This window comes from Pseudopodoces humilis, chromosome 10 (assembly GCF_049639895.1).
Source record: "Pseudopodoces humilis isolate 2021_Gansu_Grassland_sample_001 chromosome 10, ASM4963989v1, whole genome shotgun sequence".
In the NCBI taxonomy this organism is placed as follows: Eukaryota; Metazoa; Chordata; class Aves; order Passeriformes; family Paridae; genus Pseudopodoces; species Pseudopodoces humilis.
In genome coordinates, this window is record NC_142209.1 from 23097881 (window position 1) to 23117539 (window position 19659).

General features: G+C 53.6%; 1 protein-coding gene across 1 annotated transcript; it reads right to left on the minus strand.

Annotated features, from left to right (window-relative positions):
* Positions 1–3750: 3750 nt before the first annotated feature.
* On the minus strand, positions 3751–16214 carry LOC148183707 (uncharacterized). Its single transcript, XM_088060498.1, has 3 exons — positions 15787–16214; positions 14648–15686; positions 3751–5313 (listed from the first exon to the last, which is right to left on the minus strand). Exons 2-3 carry the CDS (start codon positions 15123–15125, stop codon positions 5138–5140), a joined length of 654 nt encoding a protein of 217 aa, XP_087916624.1. The 5' UTR covers positions 15126–15686; positions 15787–16214; the 3' UTR covers positions 3751–5137.
* Positions 16215–19659: the final 3445 nt, after the last annotated feature.

Below are 19659 nucleotides of genomic sequence, written 5' to 3' on the forward strand. Positions count from 1 at the left end.
ATAATCCCCTGGCTTTAGAGCTTCCCAGCACTCCTTGGGAGTGAAAAACAAGTGTGACTGCCCAGGGCCCCGTGGGTGTGTGGGCATGGGTGGGTGACAAGGACAGGCTCAGGGCTTCATTCCCTGCCTGTTCCAGCCCAGCCACGGGGCTGTGAGGAAGTGGTGGCACAGCTCTCCCCTTCCTCCTCCTGGGTGCTGGGCACCCCCCCAGCCCATCAGCATCCCTGATATGCCACCTTCTTCCCACTTCCATCATCCATTGCTGGGCAAGGATCCCCCTGCACCTCCCACGCAGGACTTGGGTCTGGGGACGTCCTGCTCAGTGCCACCCCAGGGGTGACAACCAAAACCCCTGTGTGCCCAGGAGGTGAGTGTGCTCCTGCCACCAGCTCTGCCTCCATCCCCAGTGGGGAGCAACAGAAAAATCTGAATTGCTCTTCTGAGAAATTAATCTTCTTTCCCTGTCTCAGCCCAGCCTGACCTAGAAGAACCATCACCCCCCCCCCCCCCCCCCCCGGTTTTATTTTCTCCTCTGTGGGGTGTTTAAAGGGAAAATTACAGCAAATGTATTGCAAAGAAGCTGTGGGAGACGGGGCCAGAGCTCCAGCAGGGCAAAGTGGGCAGGCAGGAATGGTTTTAGGCAGGATTTTGCCAGGATTTGCCCTCTCCTGCGAGATCCTCTGATCTGGGGTGGGTGGGCAGAGAAAACTTAATCTGCCCAACCACGGGCAGTAAAACAGAAAGAGTAAAAGGTCAAGAGCTGTGTTGGGTTCCTCCTGGCAGGGTGCAAAGTCAGGGGGACTTCTGGCTGGAGAGAAGTAAAGTCGGAGCTGCTGGAGAGAGAAATGGCAACGGGAACAAAGCAGCTGCTCGTGCCCTCCCGTGGTGGCTGTGGTCCTGGGCTGGTGACAGGGACTGGGGCTGCGTGGAAGGACAGCACTGACCACCGGGACAGGGACAGGAGGGGAAACAGAACCTGCTCCTGCCCCACACCAAACCTTCCACTGCCCCACTTCACATCCCTTTTCCTCAGTCCCCTCCATGCCCAGGGATGAAGCCAGGATGGCTCAAATGCCATCTGTGGCTCCACAGGCACTGGCTGGGTGAGGGAAACCAGGCACCCTAGCACCAAATGATCCTGACAAAATGCTGAAGCTCGTGTCCTGGGGCTTATATCCAAGGAAAGGCTTCATCTACCTTTAAAGCTCATCAGCTGCCCTGTGTAGGACTCTGCTCCTGGGCTGAAGGACCAGGAGCCTCTTCCCTGCTCCCTCCCTGCCTCAGCTTCCCTTTTGTAAAGTTGGGGGAGATAGAAAAGAAAGAAAAAGCCTCCCCATGCTTGAGGACTTTCTTGTGGCAGTACTGTGGGGTTGGTTCCTGTTCCTCAAGTCTTGGAGGAGAGCAGGAAGACCAGGCAGTTGTTCTGGTGCTCATCCATGTGTCTCTGTATGTCTGTCTGCCTGTCCCTCCTTGTCAGAGTGCAGCACCTGTGGCTGTCCCACACCTTCTGCAAAGGGGTCTTGAGTCCAGAACCACCCCCAGCTGGGGTCTGTGCACTGGAAGAGAGGCAGTGCTGGGAGCCAAAGGGTTTTGAGGCAGTTTTTGGGCAGCAGCCCCCATTTTGGAGGCTCAGCCTGTATCTCGGGGCAGCAGGGATTATGGCTGCTATAAAAAGCACCAGCATCTCTCGTCTCTGCTCCCTAAGGCGCTTAGGGGAGGAAGGAGGGAATTAAAGAGCAACCTCCTGCACTGAAGAGGTGCAGGGATGTGAGCAGTCAGAATAGCTTGGCACACTCGTGAGGTGCTTTCCTCCTCAGCATCCCCAAAAATCCTCCCCTGGGCAAAGAAGCCCCTCCATGCTCCTCCTGGGTCCCTGCTGTTGGATCACCAGAAACTTGTCCCCTGCTCAGAGGTTGTGGGGGGCAAGAAGAGGGCTGAGGGGGACAGCTGAGCCTTGGAGGGGGGGTCCTGGTGGGTGAGAAGAGCACATGAGGATGCTGTACCGTTTGCACGCCTCAAACAAAAAACGTCCAGCACTCCCCCATCCTCACAGCCTCACTCATTGTCCTGGTCCTGTCCCGCCACCCTGCTTCAAAAGTCCTCTGAGGGCACTGGAGATGTCCTCCAAAATTCAGTCAGCAGTCAGAAAAACACCAAATTCTTGGAGGGACAGAGGTTGTTGCAGCTAAAAGCCATGCTGTGCCTCCAGTGTCTGGATGCAAAACAGCTCCGTGGTCTTGGGGCTCTCTGACAGGCCCACAGCCAGCCTCGGAGCTCAGCACTGGTGTGGGGTCTGGTGACACATCTGGGGACAAAGCAGGGGATGGCAGGTGCCAGATGATGGCAATGATGCAGGGATGGGGGCACATGAAGGAAGGTGGTGTGGAAAACAGCTGTCCTCTGTGGTGTTCCCCCGTTGGTGGCAGGGTCCAGCAGGGTCAGTTCCAAAAGCAGCCACGGGGTCCTGCAGAGCTCTGGTGCCAGCCCTGGCTCCTGGGCTGACCAGGTGTGACCCCGCAGCTCAGGGAGGTGGTTGGTGTTTCCCCTCACCACAGACACTGCTGTAACATCACCCAGCGCTTGGCCAGTCCTGGAGATGGACACCAGGATCCCTCCTGGCATCCCTGCAATTGAGGGGCTTCAAAGAGGCTGAGGGGAGGGGGCTGAGGGCTCTTCCTCGCCAGCCCCTTCCCAGAATGGCGCGGTCTGGCAGACCCCGGTGCAGGTGGCCACAGGAGGGAGCTGGGCTCCTTCCTTCTGCTCCTGCTCACAGGATGGTGGCCTCGGGTGGGTGACAGCCACGCCAGCCCTGGGTCCGACTTGCTGCTTGGTGCAGCTGTGGGAGGCATCTCCTGGGGTCAAACCACTTCACGTGGGACCCCAAGTGTCTCAGGAAGGGAGCAGGAGGAGGTGGCTGCCTCCATGCTCAGGGAAGCCTCCACCTTATTCCCCGCAGCTGATGGGTGATGGGGCTGCAGTGCAGAGAAGTCACTGGGCTGTTGCTGCAGCTGTGGGGGGCACCAGCTGTGAGTGCCACCAGTGAGTGGCATGTCCCCAGGGCGAGGACCAGACTGTGGGCAGTGCCAGTGTGGGACACAGGGTCCCACTGTCCCTCCCAAGAGGTGGCCAGAGACACCTGGGTGACCCTGGTGTCTGATGCTGAAAGAGCAGGGGAGCAAGCAAACCAGCCCCTCCCTGTACAACCTCCTGTCCCCCAGGAATTTGGACCTTCCCAGTTTCTCCAGCCCACAGCCAGCTCTGGTGCTGCAACCTTATTCCCAGGGTTTGGCAGGGATTGTGCCCCAGCATCCCCCCCGTGCTGCCGGGACACCGCTGTCCAGCTCCCCTCCACAGCCCCAGCAGCACAGGGGAAGCCTGGCAGGTGCCAGAGCAGCCACACTACAAACCCAGGATTCAAAAAAAACCCAGAAAAATGATGGTGGCAGAACACTGTCTGATTGGAAATGGTTAATTATGGGGGGAGGTAACTGAGTACTGTCCTCTGCCTTTGCTTGCTGAAAAGCCGACAAAGCCCCAGCGTGGCACTGCTGGTAATGGCTCTCATTAAAGCCATTGGAGCAGGAGTTTGAAACCACATCCATTTTCCTTAACCATTTTCAGAAGGGGAAAATGCTGTTCTGGCCCCTGCTGTTTGTGGTGTGCTGGGTACTGCAGGCTGAGAAAAGGCAGGACTTGTCTCCCTGAATGTAGAGGCAGAAGTCTGGACCACGGCCTGTTCTCTGTGGCACGTCAGCATAACCTTTTATTTTAAGTTCAGGGAAGATGTGGAGAGTAAAGGGATCTTCATAAGGGGGAGGCACAAGGAATGAGCTTGGTCCCAGTGCCTCCAGTCTGCTATACAGAGAAATCATGGATCCTGGTTTAAAACCCTTAGTGGGGTAAGAGCTGATCTTAAAATAGCAATGAAACCATCAGGATGCTCCTTTTCCCACACGGTTTGGGAGCTTGCCCCTCACATTTTGCTGGTTTCCCCTGATCCCTTAAACAGGGAGGAGCAGGGATCTGCCTGGAGTTACAAATGGGAAAGGATGTCTTTGGGCAGAGAGGACAGTTTTGGTTGGTGGTGCTCTGGCTGGGAAGAGGAAGGCGTCCAGGGAGAAGAGGGAGTTCTCCCTGCTCCATCAATGTGTGTGGGGCTGACCCCAGTACAGAGCCAGCAGCCCTTGGGGTGGCAGGAAGTTTGGGGGTGATGTAGGAGGTGGTCACGCTGGGATGAGTCTGAAGGATGCAGACATATAAGGACTATTTTCCCCCATGAAGAGTTTGGATTCCATGCAGATGGGTCCCTGTCCTCCTCTCCAGCAACATTCCTCAAAAAAAGGGGTTGTACCTGGTCCCAACAGGGCTGCTCCCTGTCAGGGGGTGCTGGGCTCGAGCAGAGATGTGGCAAAGGGAATGTGATGGCCCTGGCTTGGCTACAGGCATAGAGGAATAAGGCTCCCTGAGAAGTTTGGGCTGTCACCCTGCTGTCCCAGAGCCACAGGACACACCTGCTGAAAAGGGCTGTGAGCTGGGGCTGTGAAGCTAAAGGCAGGAGCAATGGCCCAGGCAGATCACCAATGTACCAGAGCATTTGGCCCCTGCTGACCTTTCTGTGCCTTTCTGCAGCTCCCAGCTCCCTGCTGTGTCCTGGGCCTGTCCCCAGAAATGCAGACACCCGCATTTCTCTGCAGCCTCCTTGTCTCCTTTGCCCTTTTCCCCACTCCATTCCCAAGCCAAAGGACCGCCCGGCCTCTCTCCAGCTCATTTCTCTTGCAAGCTTTGCTTGGTGGGTGTATTTTGCATTTGCTTTTTCTTTTTTGCTATTCACAGGGAACAAAGAGGGGGTCACAAACCCAAGGGCAGATGTCAGGACAGGGCTGACAAGCCTGGGAGAAGGGGTGATGCCACCCAGCCCGGCAAGGTCCACAGAGGCTGGTAAAACCAGGGGGAGAAGGGCTTCGCTCCACGGCGCCGGCTCTGCCCATCCCTTCCTCTCCCTGCCCGGTCCTGCAAGGCGGCTGCTGCACTGTTTCACTGCTCCATCCTTGGGCTCCATCCCTCTGCTCCATCCCTCCCCTCCATCCTGCTGCTCCATCCCGCTGCTCCGTGCCGCCCGGCCCGGCCGTGGTGCCGGTCACGTCTGCTGTGGCAGGTGGCAAGTCTCGCTGATGGCAATGACCACGTCCTGGGGCTGGCGCTCCCGGTGCCGCGGAGCCTCGGGCAGCTCACTCATCTCGTTGACGCTGTTGCTGATGCAGTTGATGTCGCTCTTGTTGCTGTTGTCATCCGGGCTGGGGCCAAAGATCCAGTCTGGGGAAGGGAAAAGCACAAAACAAGGCCCTGGTTACCTCTGGCTGTTCCCAGGGTTCAAGGTGGCTCAAAAATTGTTGCCTCCCGCTGCACACTACCTCTAGCTCTGGGTGCTTACCCCTCCAGGAGTGTCCTTTGCCCACCCCTGCCCCTTTAGCTCCCTCCACTCCCCTGGTGTTGGGGTCTCTGCTCTGCCCAGCTCTGGGCTGGTCTTCAGGCTGCTGGTTTCTGGAAGCCCTCCTGGTTTAGGCAGATGAAATCACGCTGTTAATCCCCAAAATGAGAGTGAAGTGCCTCCAAAGTGAAGCATGCATCTGGGGTCTCTAGCAATGTATTTCCTAGCTCTGCTACCAAAAACAAAGCAGAGGTGGCTTTACTGTCAGGAGGCAGAAAAATGGACCAGCCTGGTTTTGTTGTTCCTGAGGAACTCTGCTTATTCGCCACTGGATGTCACAAAATACAATTTCTCTCCTTTGCAGAGTGGGGTCTTTTCTGTCCCCACAGGACATTCCAGTAATGACTCTTCAGCAGAGGACACAGGCTTCCTGATGGAGCAGGGACACAGAAATGCCATACCAGTGAGGTGATGAAGACCATGAGGTCTTTCTCATGGGCTGTGGAAAAGTTTTGCAGCAAAACTGGGACTGAATGATGGCAAATGCCAGGGTGGGATGACAGGTGTGAAGTGAGTGGAAGATCTCATTTCTTGGCTCACCAGTGGTGTCCAGACATTTCTTCAGGTGTGAGCAGAGAGACAGGAATGACCTATGGGCCTCCCTGTGCTCAGTGTGCAAACTGCAGGTCAAATTTTGGGCTTTTTTGAGAGCCCCAAAGCTTCTCCTTTTTTTTTTTTTAAGAAAAGCCAAAAGTTTTGCTGTTTTTGCAATGCAATATTTGAATTTTTTTCTCCAGCCTGAAGCCATGTGGCCACACCATCCCCAAGAGAGCAGAACATGACTTTCAGGATGATGCTCATGCCCTGGAGCCAGGGTAGGTGACCACCCTGCCAGAGGAACTGGACAGGGAGCGGAGGTGGTTGTGCCCCACTGCCAGCAGGGGCTGGCTGGAGGAGGGGGCTGTCTCCAAGGAGGGTAGAGCTCCCACCACACTGGGCACAGGCAGCATGCCCAGAGAGTGACTGTTTTTCCTTGGTTTTCCAATTGTCTTCACTGTCATCACTGCGCTAGCAGGGTTTGCTGGCTGTCCAACAGGCAAGGCAGGAGAAGAACCAGCACGTTTCCCTCAGCCACTGCAGTGCTGGCAAGAGTGGTTGGGAAACTCAGCAAAAATTGGTCCAAAGGTTTTTGGGGAGCCCTGCATCTGCCCTGGGTCCCAACCAGGACATTTAGCTTTCACTTGCACAACCCACAGCCCCCACCAGAGACTGGGCTCCTCATCCCAACCCTTCCCCAAGGAAATCAGCCAAGCCCAGAAGGCTCATTTAGGGCTTTTTTCCTTTATAGCTTTGATTTTGCTTGGCTTTACTGGGTTTAGACTAAAGGCCAAACACTCCCTTCTTCCTGGTCTGGCCCTGTCTGGTCCATCCCAGACAGAGCCTCTTGCCCCCAAGACCTTGCAGGCTCCTCCAGCCCCCACACAGCTGCTTGCTGTGAGGAGAATCCGAAGGCAGTAACAAGATTGCTTCCTACAAATACTATTAAAGTTCTCAGCTTGCTTTCCTTGACGTCAGCTGTAAAACTGCAGTGGGAGCAGCAGAGAAGAAGGGGAATAACCTGCAGAAAAAGGGGTGATGGGTCCTAAAATGTCCCGGGAGCCACTGGATAAGGATTGCTGTGTGCAACAGGAAGCAAAGAGCGTTGCATGCCTGTGATGGGGTAAGTGCCATTTGGTGGCCAGATGATGAACCCCTGGTGACATTTGTGGGCAGAAAAAGAATCAAGAGCTGGATGAGGGACTGTGGTAAAGGCAGAAGTGCAGGGGATGGGTGTTTTGGAGAGCACCAAGGGCACCAGCAAAAGCCATTTGTATGGGAAAAGTGTCAGTGCATTGTCACCCAAGGGGATGTGGCTGGCCGGGGTGGCTGGGGAAGGTGGCTCGTGTGAGGCTGCTGTAGTCTGACTCCTGGGTAAGAGCAGGCTGGATTGTGCGTGCTAATCCCAACCACTGCTTCCCTGGGAATTATTTCTGGAGCCTGCTGGATCTAATTACCCAGTAATCTGCAGGAAGATGTAATTAGGCTGTCATTAGAGGGTATTTACTTCGATGCCTTTATGATTTGACTGTGTAAGTAAGGAGTGAAGTAATTACACAATTACATGTTATTTGTGGCCATTTATGGCCTGTAACTTCAGCATGTTGCCATGTGTGGAAGAGGGGAGTGCGGCCCCGTGGAGCTGGCAGAGGATCTCCTGCCAGCAGGACCCCGGAGAAACAACCATAAAAATGTCAGCGCCCTCATGTCCCCTGCCAGCCAGCACCAGCTCCGTCCCAGCCATGCTCAGTCCTCCCCTGTTTCTCCCTCTGGCTCTTCTCAGTTTGTGGGTGAGAAGCCAAGGTCTCCCAGGGTCACCCACAGCATGTCTGGGGAGGGATGAAGGAGAAGAGAGAGGAGACCTGCACATCTTTGGTGTCAATGGGATTAAACCTCGTGCTGATGCGGAAGGAACTTTGCAGGGGATGGGAGGCACAACCTCATGTCATGCGCCAACACAGGCTGGAAACCTTGGATAATGAACCCTGCAGGGAGGCATAATCAGGTAAGGGGGGTGGCCAAGGGCTGGGAGCCAAGGGGTGGTGCTGACCAGCTGAAGGGAGCTGCAGCCTCAGCACCATGTCAGGTACTTCTCTCTCCATCCCTTACAGCTGGCAGAGGGAATGCATGAGCCACAAAAAATACACACTGTGAGGAAAACAAAATCCTCTTTTGGATCTAAGTCCAAATGTGGGTTCAAACGATCTCCAGCCAGAAGGTGAGCAAAGTTGGCCTGACCCTAATGACATCTAATGGGCCTGGGACAGGTGAGGGCAGGCCTGAGGTGAGCAAGGATCACAGTGTGCTCCTGGGCTAGTGGCACGTCCACACCCAGGACAGTCACACTTTGGAGATAAGGAAAAGCATTTTCTGCCCCTACCCAGCGTCCGGAAGGAGCTCATAACACATGCTGCAAAATGCAGGGCATGCACATGGTGTGTATGTGAATGTCTCGGATAAAAGAGAAGGACAAAATGTCTTTCTCAGCCAGGCTGGGGAGCAGCATCTAGCCCAGAGACACCTCTTCCTGCTCATCAGGTGCTGCCGAGGCTCAGTGTGCCTGCTGGGGTCTGCAGGGCCAATGGAGAGGTGGGAAGTGCTGAAATGGGGTGAGATCGATACAGAGCCATTGATCCAAAGCAGCTGGAGAGAGGAGATAGAGCAGACTGGGCAGATCAGGAGCCGTGGAATAGCAAGTCTGTTGTTATTATTATTATTATTATTATTATTATTATTATCCCCAAGTAGCAGAGTGGTGTGGCACAAAATGCCCCCACATCTCCCTGGCTCTGTCCACATCTTTGACAGCACCCCTGGAAGCAGGACCCCTGGGATATACCGTGTTTTTGGGGACAGAAAAGCACTGGGGCTGCCCAGATGGCACAGTGTGCCCTCCTCATACCAGCAGCATGAGGGCTGGTCCTTGCTCAGAAACCCCTGACAGTGCAGGCAGCAGCCTCCTGTTGTCTGGCTGCAGAGGGGCACAGGGTTGCTCGGTGCCCACTGTCACCCCAGGAGGGTGGCCCTGTCCCCTGCATTCATTGGTGGCAGGGTGGGATGTCTGTGAGGCAGTTCAGCTGCTGATAAAGAGACATCCCAAAGAAAAGCAGAAGGGGGTGGGAGAAAGGGCTGAAATTTAAATGCAGTCTGGTGAGTGAGACATTCACAGTCCCTGTAGAGATGGAAACAGGAAGGGAAGGGGCAACATGTTCGATGAACAATCAAACTCGTGCTCTAGTTTTGCTTTAAATGGAGCTGGGTGTGAAAGCAGCTGCTAAAAAAGCTCTTCTTCCCATCAGCAGGAGCAGAAGCACCTCTTTCTTTGAAACAAGTCCTGACCCAGCAGTCACATTGTGCTCTGCAGCAAGGCAGGGCCAGCTCTGGCCGGAGCATTCCCGATGGATGAGTTCAAGAGTATCCCTCATGTCTTTGATATGATGCAGCAGTCACAGCTGGACGTTGTATCTGTCTCATTTGCAGGACAGGCTCTACTTATTCATTAGCAAAATCAGCAGAAAACTCCCAGGTTTGTTCTGATGGAAAATCTATGTCTGCCCCTGGCAAATGTAATTTGTTAGAAACCCCACTCTCCCCCTCAGATTCACTTCTTTCTAGATGAATTTGATGCTGGGGTTTGTTCTTCCTTCCCTGTTTTGCAGAAATTTCTCAGCTTTGCTGTGCTGGCTGAGTCAGAATTGTCCTGCACCCCAAACAGCATGAGCACTCTGCTTTGCTGATGGACAGGTAAGGACACTGTTCCTCTGCAGAGCTGTCACCAGCATGAAGCATCTGGTGGGAAAAGGGGTGACATGGAAAAGGTATTCAATTAATTATGATATTCTCTTAAAAACAGTTTCTCTGCACCAGAGCAACCCTGCATTTGATCCCATCCATCAGGCAGCATTGCAGCCCCAGAGAATGGGTGTCTGAGAGGTGGTGACTCAGGTGTGGCAGGTGGGAGGCAGGCATGATCCTGGGGGTGGATATGTGCTATCCATATCTTCCAGAGGCAGAGTGAAGGTGACCAGAGAGTGAGGAGCCCTGCTTGGTCTCAGCTCAGGGAAGACCAGTGCTTGCAGGGCAGTAGACAAACACAGCCCTCATCCCAAGGACCTGACACAGCCCATCCCTGGATGGAGGCAGCAGGAATGGGAAGGCTGCTGTGGGATGGTGCATCCCTGAGGCCTCGGTCAATGCCTGATGTGTGCTGGAAGCCATCCCTCTCCTCCAGCTCTGAGCTCCAAAGGTTTGGCTGCAAATGCAGCTGTCCTGGAGTGGGCCCTTCTTGCAGGGCCAGACTCATTGTCCGGCCAACAGCCCCAGCCTGCGAGTGGGAGTGGTGAATTATCCTACAGCAGCCACTGCTTCCCTAAACAACGCCTAAGGAACTCCTGATGCACCCCCATGCACCAGAAGGGATACAGGCAGGGGATCACTGTCAGAGGTGGGTTAGCACCCATGGAAAAGCAGAAGGGAGCCTGACGTGGTTTCTTCCCACAACTTTGAGAGGAAAAGGAATTATCCTCAAAACAGACTTTGAAAAGAAGATATATAAGTTCTCTCTGATGGGCCTAAGACGCTGCCTGCAATCCCTGCCGTGGGCTGAATTATCCTCAGAGCCCTGTGGTTCTGTGTGGAACAATTAAAAGTGGATCCCGTGTCCCTGCAGGATCACCCAGCAGCTATTTTCAGCAATGCTACATTTATGCACAGTTTCTTTGCTCAAGGAGACCGTTTCCTAAAGAAGCCTGAAATGTGGCTGTTGGAGATAAGGCTGAAAAATAAAAATATGGCTGGTGGGCCAAAAGGGCAAAGAAAAGAAAGACCCTCTTCCAAGGATGGCGTAGGGTTTTGGGCAGTCCCAAAGCCGTTGACCAGCACAGTGTCAGTGACCTGCCCTGCCTTGCCCCAGCTGAGCATCTGCCTTGGGCACATTCCCAAGGGAAAAGTTTCCTCCAAGGTCTCCTCTGGAGATCAGCAGCCCAGAGGAGACCTTGGCTGAACCAGGTGACACCAGCCAAGGTCTCCCTGCAAGGCATTGCTCCCACGCAAACCATCAGACCCTTCCCGTGTGGTTCCCATGCAGGAGCGAGATGCTCTCCCTTTCCCGGCGACCACACGCGTGCAGTCTCCATGGCAACAGCTTTGTTTCCCGTCAAACTTTTTATTTTTTCCCCCCTTTTCCTCCTTTTTTTTTTTTAAATGTTTAAATAGGAGCGATATTCAGCGAGCTGCTGGGGACGGAGGAGGGAGGGCGGGCTGATTCCCAAGGATTGCAGTAATTAGGAGCCTCGTACGTTGGTGACAGGCTTGTCATTTGCCAAGCCAGCTCTTCGCCGCAGCGCCGGCTCTGGCAGCTCTTCAGCGCTTCCGAGTTAAGCAGCTTTCCAAATGCTTCGACCCAATTTGCCTGAACTGGTGGTGGGGTTTGAGCTGTGCTCACGCAGGAGGCTCCCTCCCACCCTCCTCGGCTTGCGTCCAACCCCAGGCAGGGACATCTGATGAGTTTTGGGCAAGCCAAATTGAGACTTGGTCAGCTCGGAGCAAGCAGGAGGGACTGGAGAGAAATTAAGGTGTTGGGGCTCTCCTTGGCCAGGTCTCTCCAGGAAGAGCTGAAGAGGGGCTCTTTCAGAGCCCACTTATCCATATCCAAGCGCTCTGCCTTCCCACTCTCCAACATTGCATCTTCTCTCCTTCTCCAATGCAGCCTCCCATTCCCACTCCTCCACAGCCCACAGTGCTCATGTGCCCCTGGGGATGCCTGGGCAAGCTCTAATTGATTTTTTAAGAAGCATCTGCAAGAGAGGTGTCGGTGTCTCAAATACCCGTTTCGATTTTGCAGGGAAAAAGCCTTGGCAGCATCCCGAGAACCCCTTCACCATCCGAAACTGAGCCCAGCACCTGCTTCTCACTGTTCCTGGGAGTGCAGGGGATGGGTGACGCTTCGACTCCCCAGTCCGTGTCCGACAAGCTGTTATTGAGGAGTCATAATCATCCCTGATGCCTCCGAGTGACTGTTTAAAGCAGCGATTAACTATTCCCACTTTAATCTCCCTGAAACAGGCTCCAGCCCTTTGGCATCTTATTTCCATCTCTCCCTCTATATTTCTGAACATGATTACTGCAGAAACGCTGATAGCAGAGGCTGGAGCTGCTGCCGAGTATATAAATCCAGGCATTGTGTTGAGGGAGCTAATAGAGCAGCTTCTTATTTACTATCCCTTGGTCTCTCTGTCCTGTCCCTGAAGTAATTTTATGCAAACTCATTCAAACGAAACCTTCTCTTTAAAGGCTGTTCCTTGGCAGTGTTAACAAACATGCTCTCGTCCGCTCTCTTCCAAAGACTGGCTCATTTTGAGGGTATAAACTGTGGGAAGATGGGCCTGGAGTGCTAACTAGGATGAGCTGGAGGCAGCCTTTGGCACTCAGGGGTGCTGCTGGAGTTTGGGAAATGCCTTCTCCTCTGTGCCTGGAGGGGGAGGAAGCTCACATCTGGATTTCTGACCCTAACTTGGGGAGATATTGCCTCCACCCAGGGCAGGGAGGACGCTTTGCCATCAGCAAGGGGTGTTAAACTGGGAAAAGTGGCAATAGTGGCCACTTTGCTCCAAAGTGCCAGGAAGCGGGCAGAGCCCAGTTCTGTCCCTGTGCTTGTCCAGCCCTGGACATGCACACACTGGCATGGCCACGGTGCTGTGAAAGGCTGTGCAGTCCCTTTGCAAAGGGCTTTGCAAGAGAAGGAGCACCCTGCTGACCTCGTCCCACGCAGAGGCTGAAGTTAAAGGTCACCAGGGAATGTTGGTGCCGAGCTGGAAGCAGCACATCTGGGGCCCCTGAGCACAGCTGCAGCCCCCCTGTGTGCCTGGAGGGGCATGGCATTTCTGTGGATTTTGCCCTGCTTTGCAGTACCCACCCAAGGGGTGGTTTTGAGCACCCACATCTGTGCTCTCCTGCATCAGGGACCTCAGCCACGGCAGCAGGGGTGTCTGCTCTGCGAGCACTGGGAGTGGACTGGCCCTGCCTCAGGGGACTTTCTAACCTGGCCTGACCTGGTCCTTTCAGCATCCTGGGACAGGAGTGTGTATATTTTTAGGTGCTGCCTACCTTTGCGGGGAAGGAAGCGCTGAATCAGACAGAGCCAGATGATGTTACAGCCCCAGCAAGCTGCTGATTAAGTGTTAAATTTAACACTTTAAGACAATATATCCGTTCCCTTCCATCTGGAGCAAAGAAAAACTCCTCAGCAGCAGCTCCCTGCTGTTTTCCAGGCTCGGCCTCGTGTGAGACCCCAAGTACTGCTCCCTGCCAGGAGGTTTGACCTTTCTTGTCCCAAATAGCTCCTCTCTAAATCCCTGTGTCCTGGATCTGCTGGCCTTTGCCCGGTCATGACCCTCTGCCCAAAGGACTTGGCTTGCCCTCACCTCAGCACTGGTTGGAGTTTTGGCTGGTGTGTGCCTCCTGTGTCCCAGGAGCAGGGATATAAAGCAGAATCATGAATGAACACGTGGATTTTGTTCCAGATGAGTGTGATCTTCCTCCCCCTGCAGAGATAGAGCCTGCAGGGCTTCAGCCCTGACTGAGGGTCAGGCTCAGAGCAAGGCTGTGCAGAGGGATTTCAGCCTCGCTTCCCTGTGCAGGGCTTTGTTCCCAGAGCTTTTGGGGGGTGTGCACATCTGCAGGAGCCAGGAGCTTAAATCCCTCTGGGGATCCCTTCTGGCTCCCTATCCACGCTGGAAAACTGTCGCCAGCATGCTGAAGCAAGACCCTGACCCCCCCAAAAGGACATGATGGCTGCCAGGGTGTAGGGGCCAAAAGAATCAGAGGTTCAGGTGGGAATTGGGCACATTTGCACTCCCCAGCACGACCAGCCTTACAAATTATAGGGCAAAGAGCAAGAAAGAGTATCACTGAGGGTTTGTCATAAGCAGCCAAGCACCTCTGCCTGCACTCTGCCTGACCACAGCAGCCAGCAGTGTTTGTGGCCCTGATGGCGAGGGACAGCGTCCATCAGCAACAGGATTAAACCAAAGAGGAGGAAGCCAGATCTCAAAACAATGCACCCTCTTTGGGCTGTCATTGCGTGGATTTGTTGCAGGGGCTGTGATGGCTGTTCTGAGGTAACAAGAGAACCAGACTGCTGAGCTGTGTTTCCTAGGAGTTTGTGGACTCACTGGTGCCTAATAAGGGGTTAAGCTCATATGGCAGATTTTCTCTCACTATGCACTGGTGGGCTGTTATCCTGAGCTCAGGTGTCTGTTGCCATGAAACTTTTCATATTGGAGACCTCTAATCCAAGCTCAGTTGAAACTGGCCAAGGGATTTTACAGCCATTTGGCAACACAGCCTCACACACACACATTTATACACAGGCACACAGACGCAAAAGCTGCTCCTTTAGGAAGGGGGCTAAACCCAAGGATTTCCTCTGGGAAGATGGTCAACACAGAACTCAACTTGGAGAACCCAGCACATTAAATAAACTAACACTCTTGCAAATGTGAAAGGGTCAAGGCTTGGTCTAAACCCCACCCAAATCAAAGGAGAGACGCAAGGCAGCACGTCCAGGCTTGGCACCAGGCTGTTTTTGGCCACAAGCACACAGCGCGTGAAGCCCACACTCACCTACAAAGTCGTAAATGAGGTCCTTGATGAGATGGCCGACGATGGCGTACGCCACTGCCACCACCACCAGGGCTGCCATGAGAAGGTAGAGGACAGCCTTGGGCAGAGGAATGGCATCTCGAGGAGGGGGTTTGTACTCCTTGTAGAGCTGGTCATTGTCCGAGTATGAGTACTGGAACAAGTGGTCCAGGCCAGCTGTGAAGTTGCTGGAGTTCATGGACTGGCTATTGGACAGGTAGCTGTCCTGCTCGGGGTCCTGGAGGACACTTACCACCGAGCTGGTGGTGGCTTCCACTTGCTGTACCAAGTTCAGAGTCTTGTTAACGCTGGGGAGGATTTGGGAAAGGAAAGTGCTCCAATCTTTGATGGCACTGATGTTGCAAATAATCATAATTGCAATGAGGAAAGAGGTCTCCAAGCTCAAGAGACTTAAAAGGGAGAGAAAGAGGTGAGAATTGCTGTGCTTACACCAAACCATGTACTGCAAAGCGGGCAGAGAAGGTCTTGATGGGGTTCGTTTCTCATTTGCAAATTCTTACATGATCCTGTAAGGATGCATCTGTGGTACCTCGGTCTCACTTCTGGAAATGCCCGCAGAAAAACCCTATGGGCACGAAGTTCCTTAGGAAAAAGTAGGTGCTGGAATGATTTTGACCGATATCATTTTTGTTCCTCAGCCACCTCTCCCTTATGCTACTCACTGATGAAAACCGGAGAGACAGGATCTTGTAGGTATTTTCAGTCATCTGGAAAAGAAAGATAAATTACCCTCCTCCAGCTTTTATTTTTCAGAGGCGATGGTCCTTGGAGAGGCAGAAATGCCCTCTTGGCTCTGTCGCGGGCTGGGTCAGGCACAAGGTGTGCGGTGCCGTCCTGGCTGTGCCGTGACGCTGCCCAGAGCGTTCGCAGAGATGAAAAATCTTCAGACCCCACAAAGTTCAGCTGCTCCCGGTGTGTGACGGGGCCGGCGGCGCGCAGCTCCAGGCCATTCCAGCTTGGCTTTCAGCAACTTCTTTTAGCGGCATTTCCCGATCGATTCCTTTAAAACCAGAACCAAGTCAGAGACAAGGAGCGCGCCGGCAGAGAGCTCAGCACCCGGCCCCCAGCCCAGCCCAGAAGCGGCCGGTCTCGGGTTTTACCTTAAAGACTTTTCCAAGCGAACAGATCCTCTCTCCTGACGCTCCAGCTTGTTTTATTGAGGGCTGGGCTCCCTGCGGAGCTCCCCGCCCGCAGCCGCCGCTCCGGTGCCGCTGCCCGACGCCGTGTGCGGGGTGCTGGTGCACGCCTGTGTGTGCGGACACTCCTCCCGTTCTCTTCCCTCCTGTCCCTTCACCCTGCCGCCTCTTCCCAGCCTCCCCGGCTCCAGCAGCGAGGGGGATTAGCTGCCGGGAGGTTGGCTCCAAAACTCCTGAGCGTGCCGGGAAGCAGGCGATGCGTGGCGGGAGCGTAGGCTCAGCCTCCGCCGCTGCTCCCCGGGGAGTTAATCCTTTCGATGACAAAAGATGAGCTCTGATCCGTCTGCTGGATGCTCCCGGGGAGGTGCAGGGGAAGGTGGGGAGCAGCCGGAGCGTGGGTACCCCGGGTCCAGCCGCCCGCGGGCGCTGAGCTCAGCCTTTGTCTGGGAGCGGAGCCGCCGGCAGGGGGGAATCACATGGCGCCGGGAGCGGGGAGGACATCATCCATCCCACCGCCAGCATCCCGCAGGAGTGATGCTCCCCACAGCCCCGCTCCTTCCCCGGCAGCCTCCGCCCAGCAAAGTTTCGGCACTGGAGGGATGACTGGTTTGCAGAAAGCACGGAGGGTTTGAGGCTGAGCTCCCTCGCCGTCTCCCTTCCCTGCTAAGCTGTCTGTGCCGACTGGTAAGAGCCAGCCTGTCCTTGGTCACCTTGATAATGGTCTTAAACTGGTTCGTGTTCCCTACAAATACATCTCCTCATCTGCCTTGGTGGTGGGATCTCTGGGATCACTGTGTTGCTGGCTTGGTTTGAAGGCAGTGGGACATACTTAAAGAGGAGGAAGAGGAAATCTTAGAGAGGGGGAAGTTGTCTTTCTATATTTGGAGGTGAAAATAAATCAAAGCCCCGGTTTTCACTTTTTAAATCTTATTTTATTTATTTCTATTTTTTTTCTGCTTCCCCATGTAAGAAACAGCTGTCATGGGGGCAAGGAAACCACCACATTAGGCCTGAAAGCAGCCAAATGGAGCTTCTGAGAAATAATAGCAAAAGATTAACTTTGTGTGTGTGTGTGTGTGTGGGTGTGTGTGTGTGTGGGTGTGGGTGCGTGCTACCGGCCAGCAGAAATCCTGCAAATCCAGCAAACCCCCTGCCTGGAGGTTGGAAAAGTATAGAATAAAATGGCAACATCTCCTGTACAATAATATCACCAGGGTTTGGGTTGGTGATGGACAGATTGTAGCAGCCCAGGAGCAAATAAAATGTGGAGGAAAGAGCTTTTCTCCCTCTCTGGAATCTGCATGGACCATGCCACAGTCACTTCTGGTGCCATTGAACAGCATTGTAAAATTTCTTCTCACAAGTGAGAGCTGTGACTGGTTACAGAAGGATATCTGGGCAGCTGCATGGATACATATCCTGCAGTGGGATAGGTCCTGATGTCCCCCTGCCCCAGCATCTTGATGTCCAGAGCTGGAGCTGCTACTCTGCCTCCAGAGCGTGGAGCTGCCGAGATGCTTTGAGGGCCAGGGCCGGAGTCAGGAGCTAAGGGCAGATGGCTCCTCTGTCAGATTCTCAGTCCTCCCACACCAGATTTTATCCTTCCAAGATGGAAAATATGGCAAGATTATTTTTTATGAGAACTTTTCAATGTGAAGTGAGTTTCGGGCTCTGTGCAGGGGTGGCACAGTGCAGCCTGTCTTTGCTCTGCTCAGAGGCACATCCTCTGCCTGGGGTTCTTAGGAGGAAAGAACAACCCCAGGGCATGGCCACTGGTCACTGGGGACTGAAGCTGCACTTTCACCACAGTTGTTTGGTGTTAGCAGTTGCCATGGAACCAGTGCATCAGCCAGAGGGAACAGGAGAGTGTCTGGTGCAGGCTGACCCATCCCTGTGCCTGGCTTCAGCTGCGACTGTCCCAGGCAGGCTCCCACCCTGTCCTACCCCTTTATTCCCAGGAGGGGATGGAGCTGAATGATTTGAGGCAAAGGGTTTGCAAAGGGGTCTGTACCTGGGGGGATTAATCAGAGCTGAGGGCAACAGGGGCAGCTCTCTGTGTGCCTGGGGACAGCTGGTGACAGCAACCCAGACCTCTAGTGGGACACAGGGCAAACCCCCTCAGCTTCCTAGATCTCCACTGAGTACTTGTGGGAAGAGGCTGGACGAGCACTTGGGGAAGCTCTGAGTTCTGCTGAAGACATTCACTCCATTAAAGGGGCTTAGGACAATACCAAAAAAATAGTCCCCCACCTTTTGTATTTCCCTGCAGCAGAAATAAAGTCGGCTCCTTTCATTTTCATTAACACTCTTATCAATTCAAAGTGACTAAATAGATGCTTAACTGTTCATTATACACTCTGCATCTCTGGTCTGAAAGGGAGGCTTTATTTCCACAATCATGGTCTCCAACCCATTACAGAGGGAGAGAGCATGGAGAAAAACACAAGTGTGGATTTTAATAACCTTATATTTTAATTCTCTGTTATTAAAAAATATGTTTGCATTTACTGTGATGGGGGGAAGATTAAAAGGATTGCCATGGATTCCACTTAGGGAACATTGCTAATGATTTCAATAAATCACTTTAAATAAAAATCACAATCTCCACAATTCCACCCAAATGCCATTTGGCAGAGGGGTTGATTATGGGAACAAAATGAATTTCAGAATTAGCTGCTTGTCCTAATGCAATTGGACAAATTAAATTTAGGTATACACACATATCCAATGACACATATATCTCATGCAGGAGAGTGGTGTTTTGGCCCCTGGGAAAAAGAACAAATAATGTTTTAGTGGGTCAGGACAGATCTTGTCCCTCATGATGGATGTCAAGTCTTTGTTACAACTATTTTCTTAGTGTTTTTATTTGATGGCTTACCCTCTGTGAAGCTACAGCCAAAGCACTGGTGTTCTATTTCCACCAAGGCAGGATCCAGCTGACTACTGGGACACAACTTTGATAATGGTTGTGTCCATGCAGAGCTGAAAAACCACTCTGACACATCACTAGCAATGCCCAGAGCAGTCTGGATTCCCGTCTGTGACTGGGACCAGATCCCAGGATCTCTACAGAAGGTGAAGCCCAGGCTCTGCACCGTATCTGGAGATCTGATGCTGCTCCCAGTTCCACAATGCTGGCTGCATTGTGACATGTGGGGGACATGGAGGCCACAGGCTGTGGATGTGGCAGCACCTGTCAGGTGCAAACAGAGCTCCAGGGGTGGAGAGCAGAGCTGGAGTTTATTGCTGTGAGCTGTGCCGTGGCTTGGGAAGGCTTTGTGTCTCTCCCTGGCTCAGAGCTAGGCAGAAGTTGGCTGAAAATGTAGTCAGGAGCTGCAGCTCCAGCAGCAATACCTCCATCTGTACTTTTGAGTGAGACATTTGTCTGCCCAAGGGCCATTTTTACAGCCTGAAGGGCTTTTTGTGTCTCTTTTCTGCGCTGGCTGCCGGCTCCAAAACCCCGATCCCCACCAGAGAAACCACTGCACCTGGCCAGAAGAGCAGGCACAATGATTCACACTCTCACATGGCACAGGGTAAAACAGGAGTCCTTCAAACCACGCAAGTTTTAGCTTTGCAGGGTGGCATTCCTGTCCAGATGCTGGCTCTTGGGGGCTGCACAGCTCCTGTTCCAGTCCCTGCAGCCCTCCCCCAGACGAGGAGCGCTGACCTTCATTCATCCCTGGATGGGCCTGGCTCTGCTGGGCTGCTGCACCACACCCCGGAGCAGAGACTTCATTTCTAAGCAAATTCCAGACCTGTACCAAAGTTTTGACAGCAACCTTCCAGCATGACAAGAAGGTGTGAAATTTAGGCTTATCCTGTATTCCCCAT

What these genes read in the sequence shown, in the direction of transcription:
- LOC148183707 (XM_088060498.1), bottom strand. Translation starts at nt 15,125, where the DNA reads ATGGTTTGGTGTAAGCACAGCAATTCTCACCTCTTTCTCTCCCTTTTA. An exon ending in CCTCATTTACGACTTTGTAG is followed by an intron (nt 5,314 to 14,647) that starts GTGAGTGTGGGC and finishes TCCCTTCCCCAG; the next exon opens with ACTGGATCTTTGGCCCCAGC.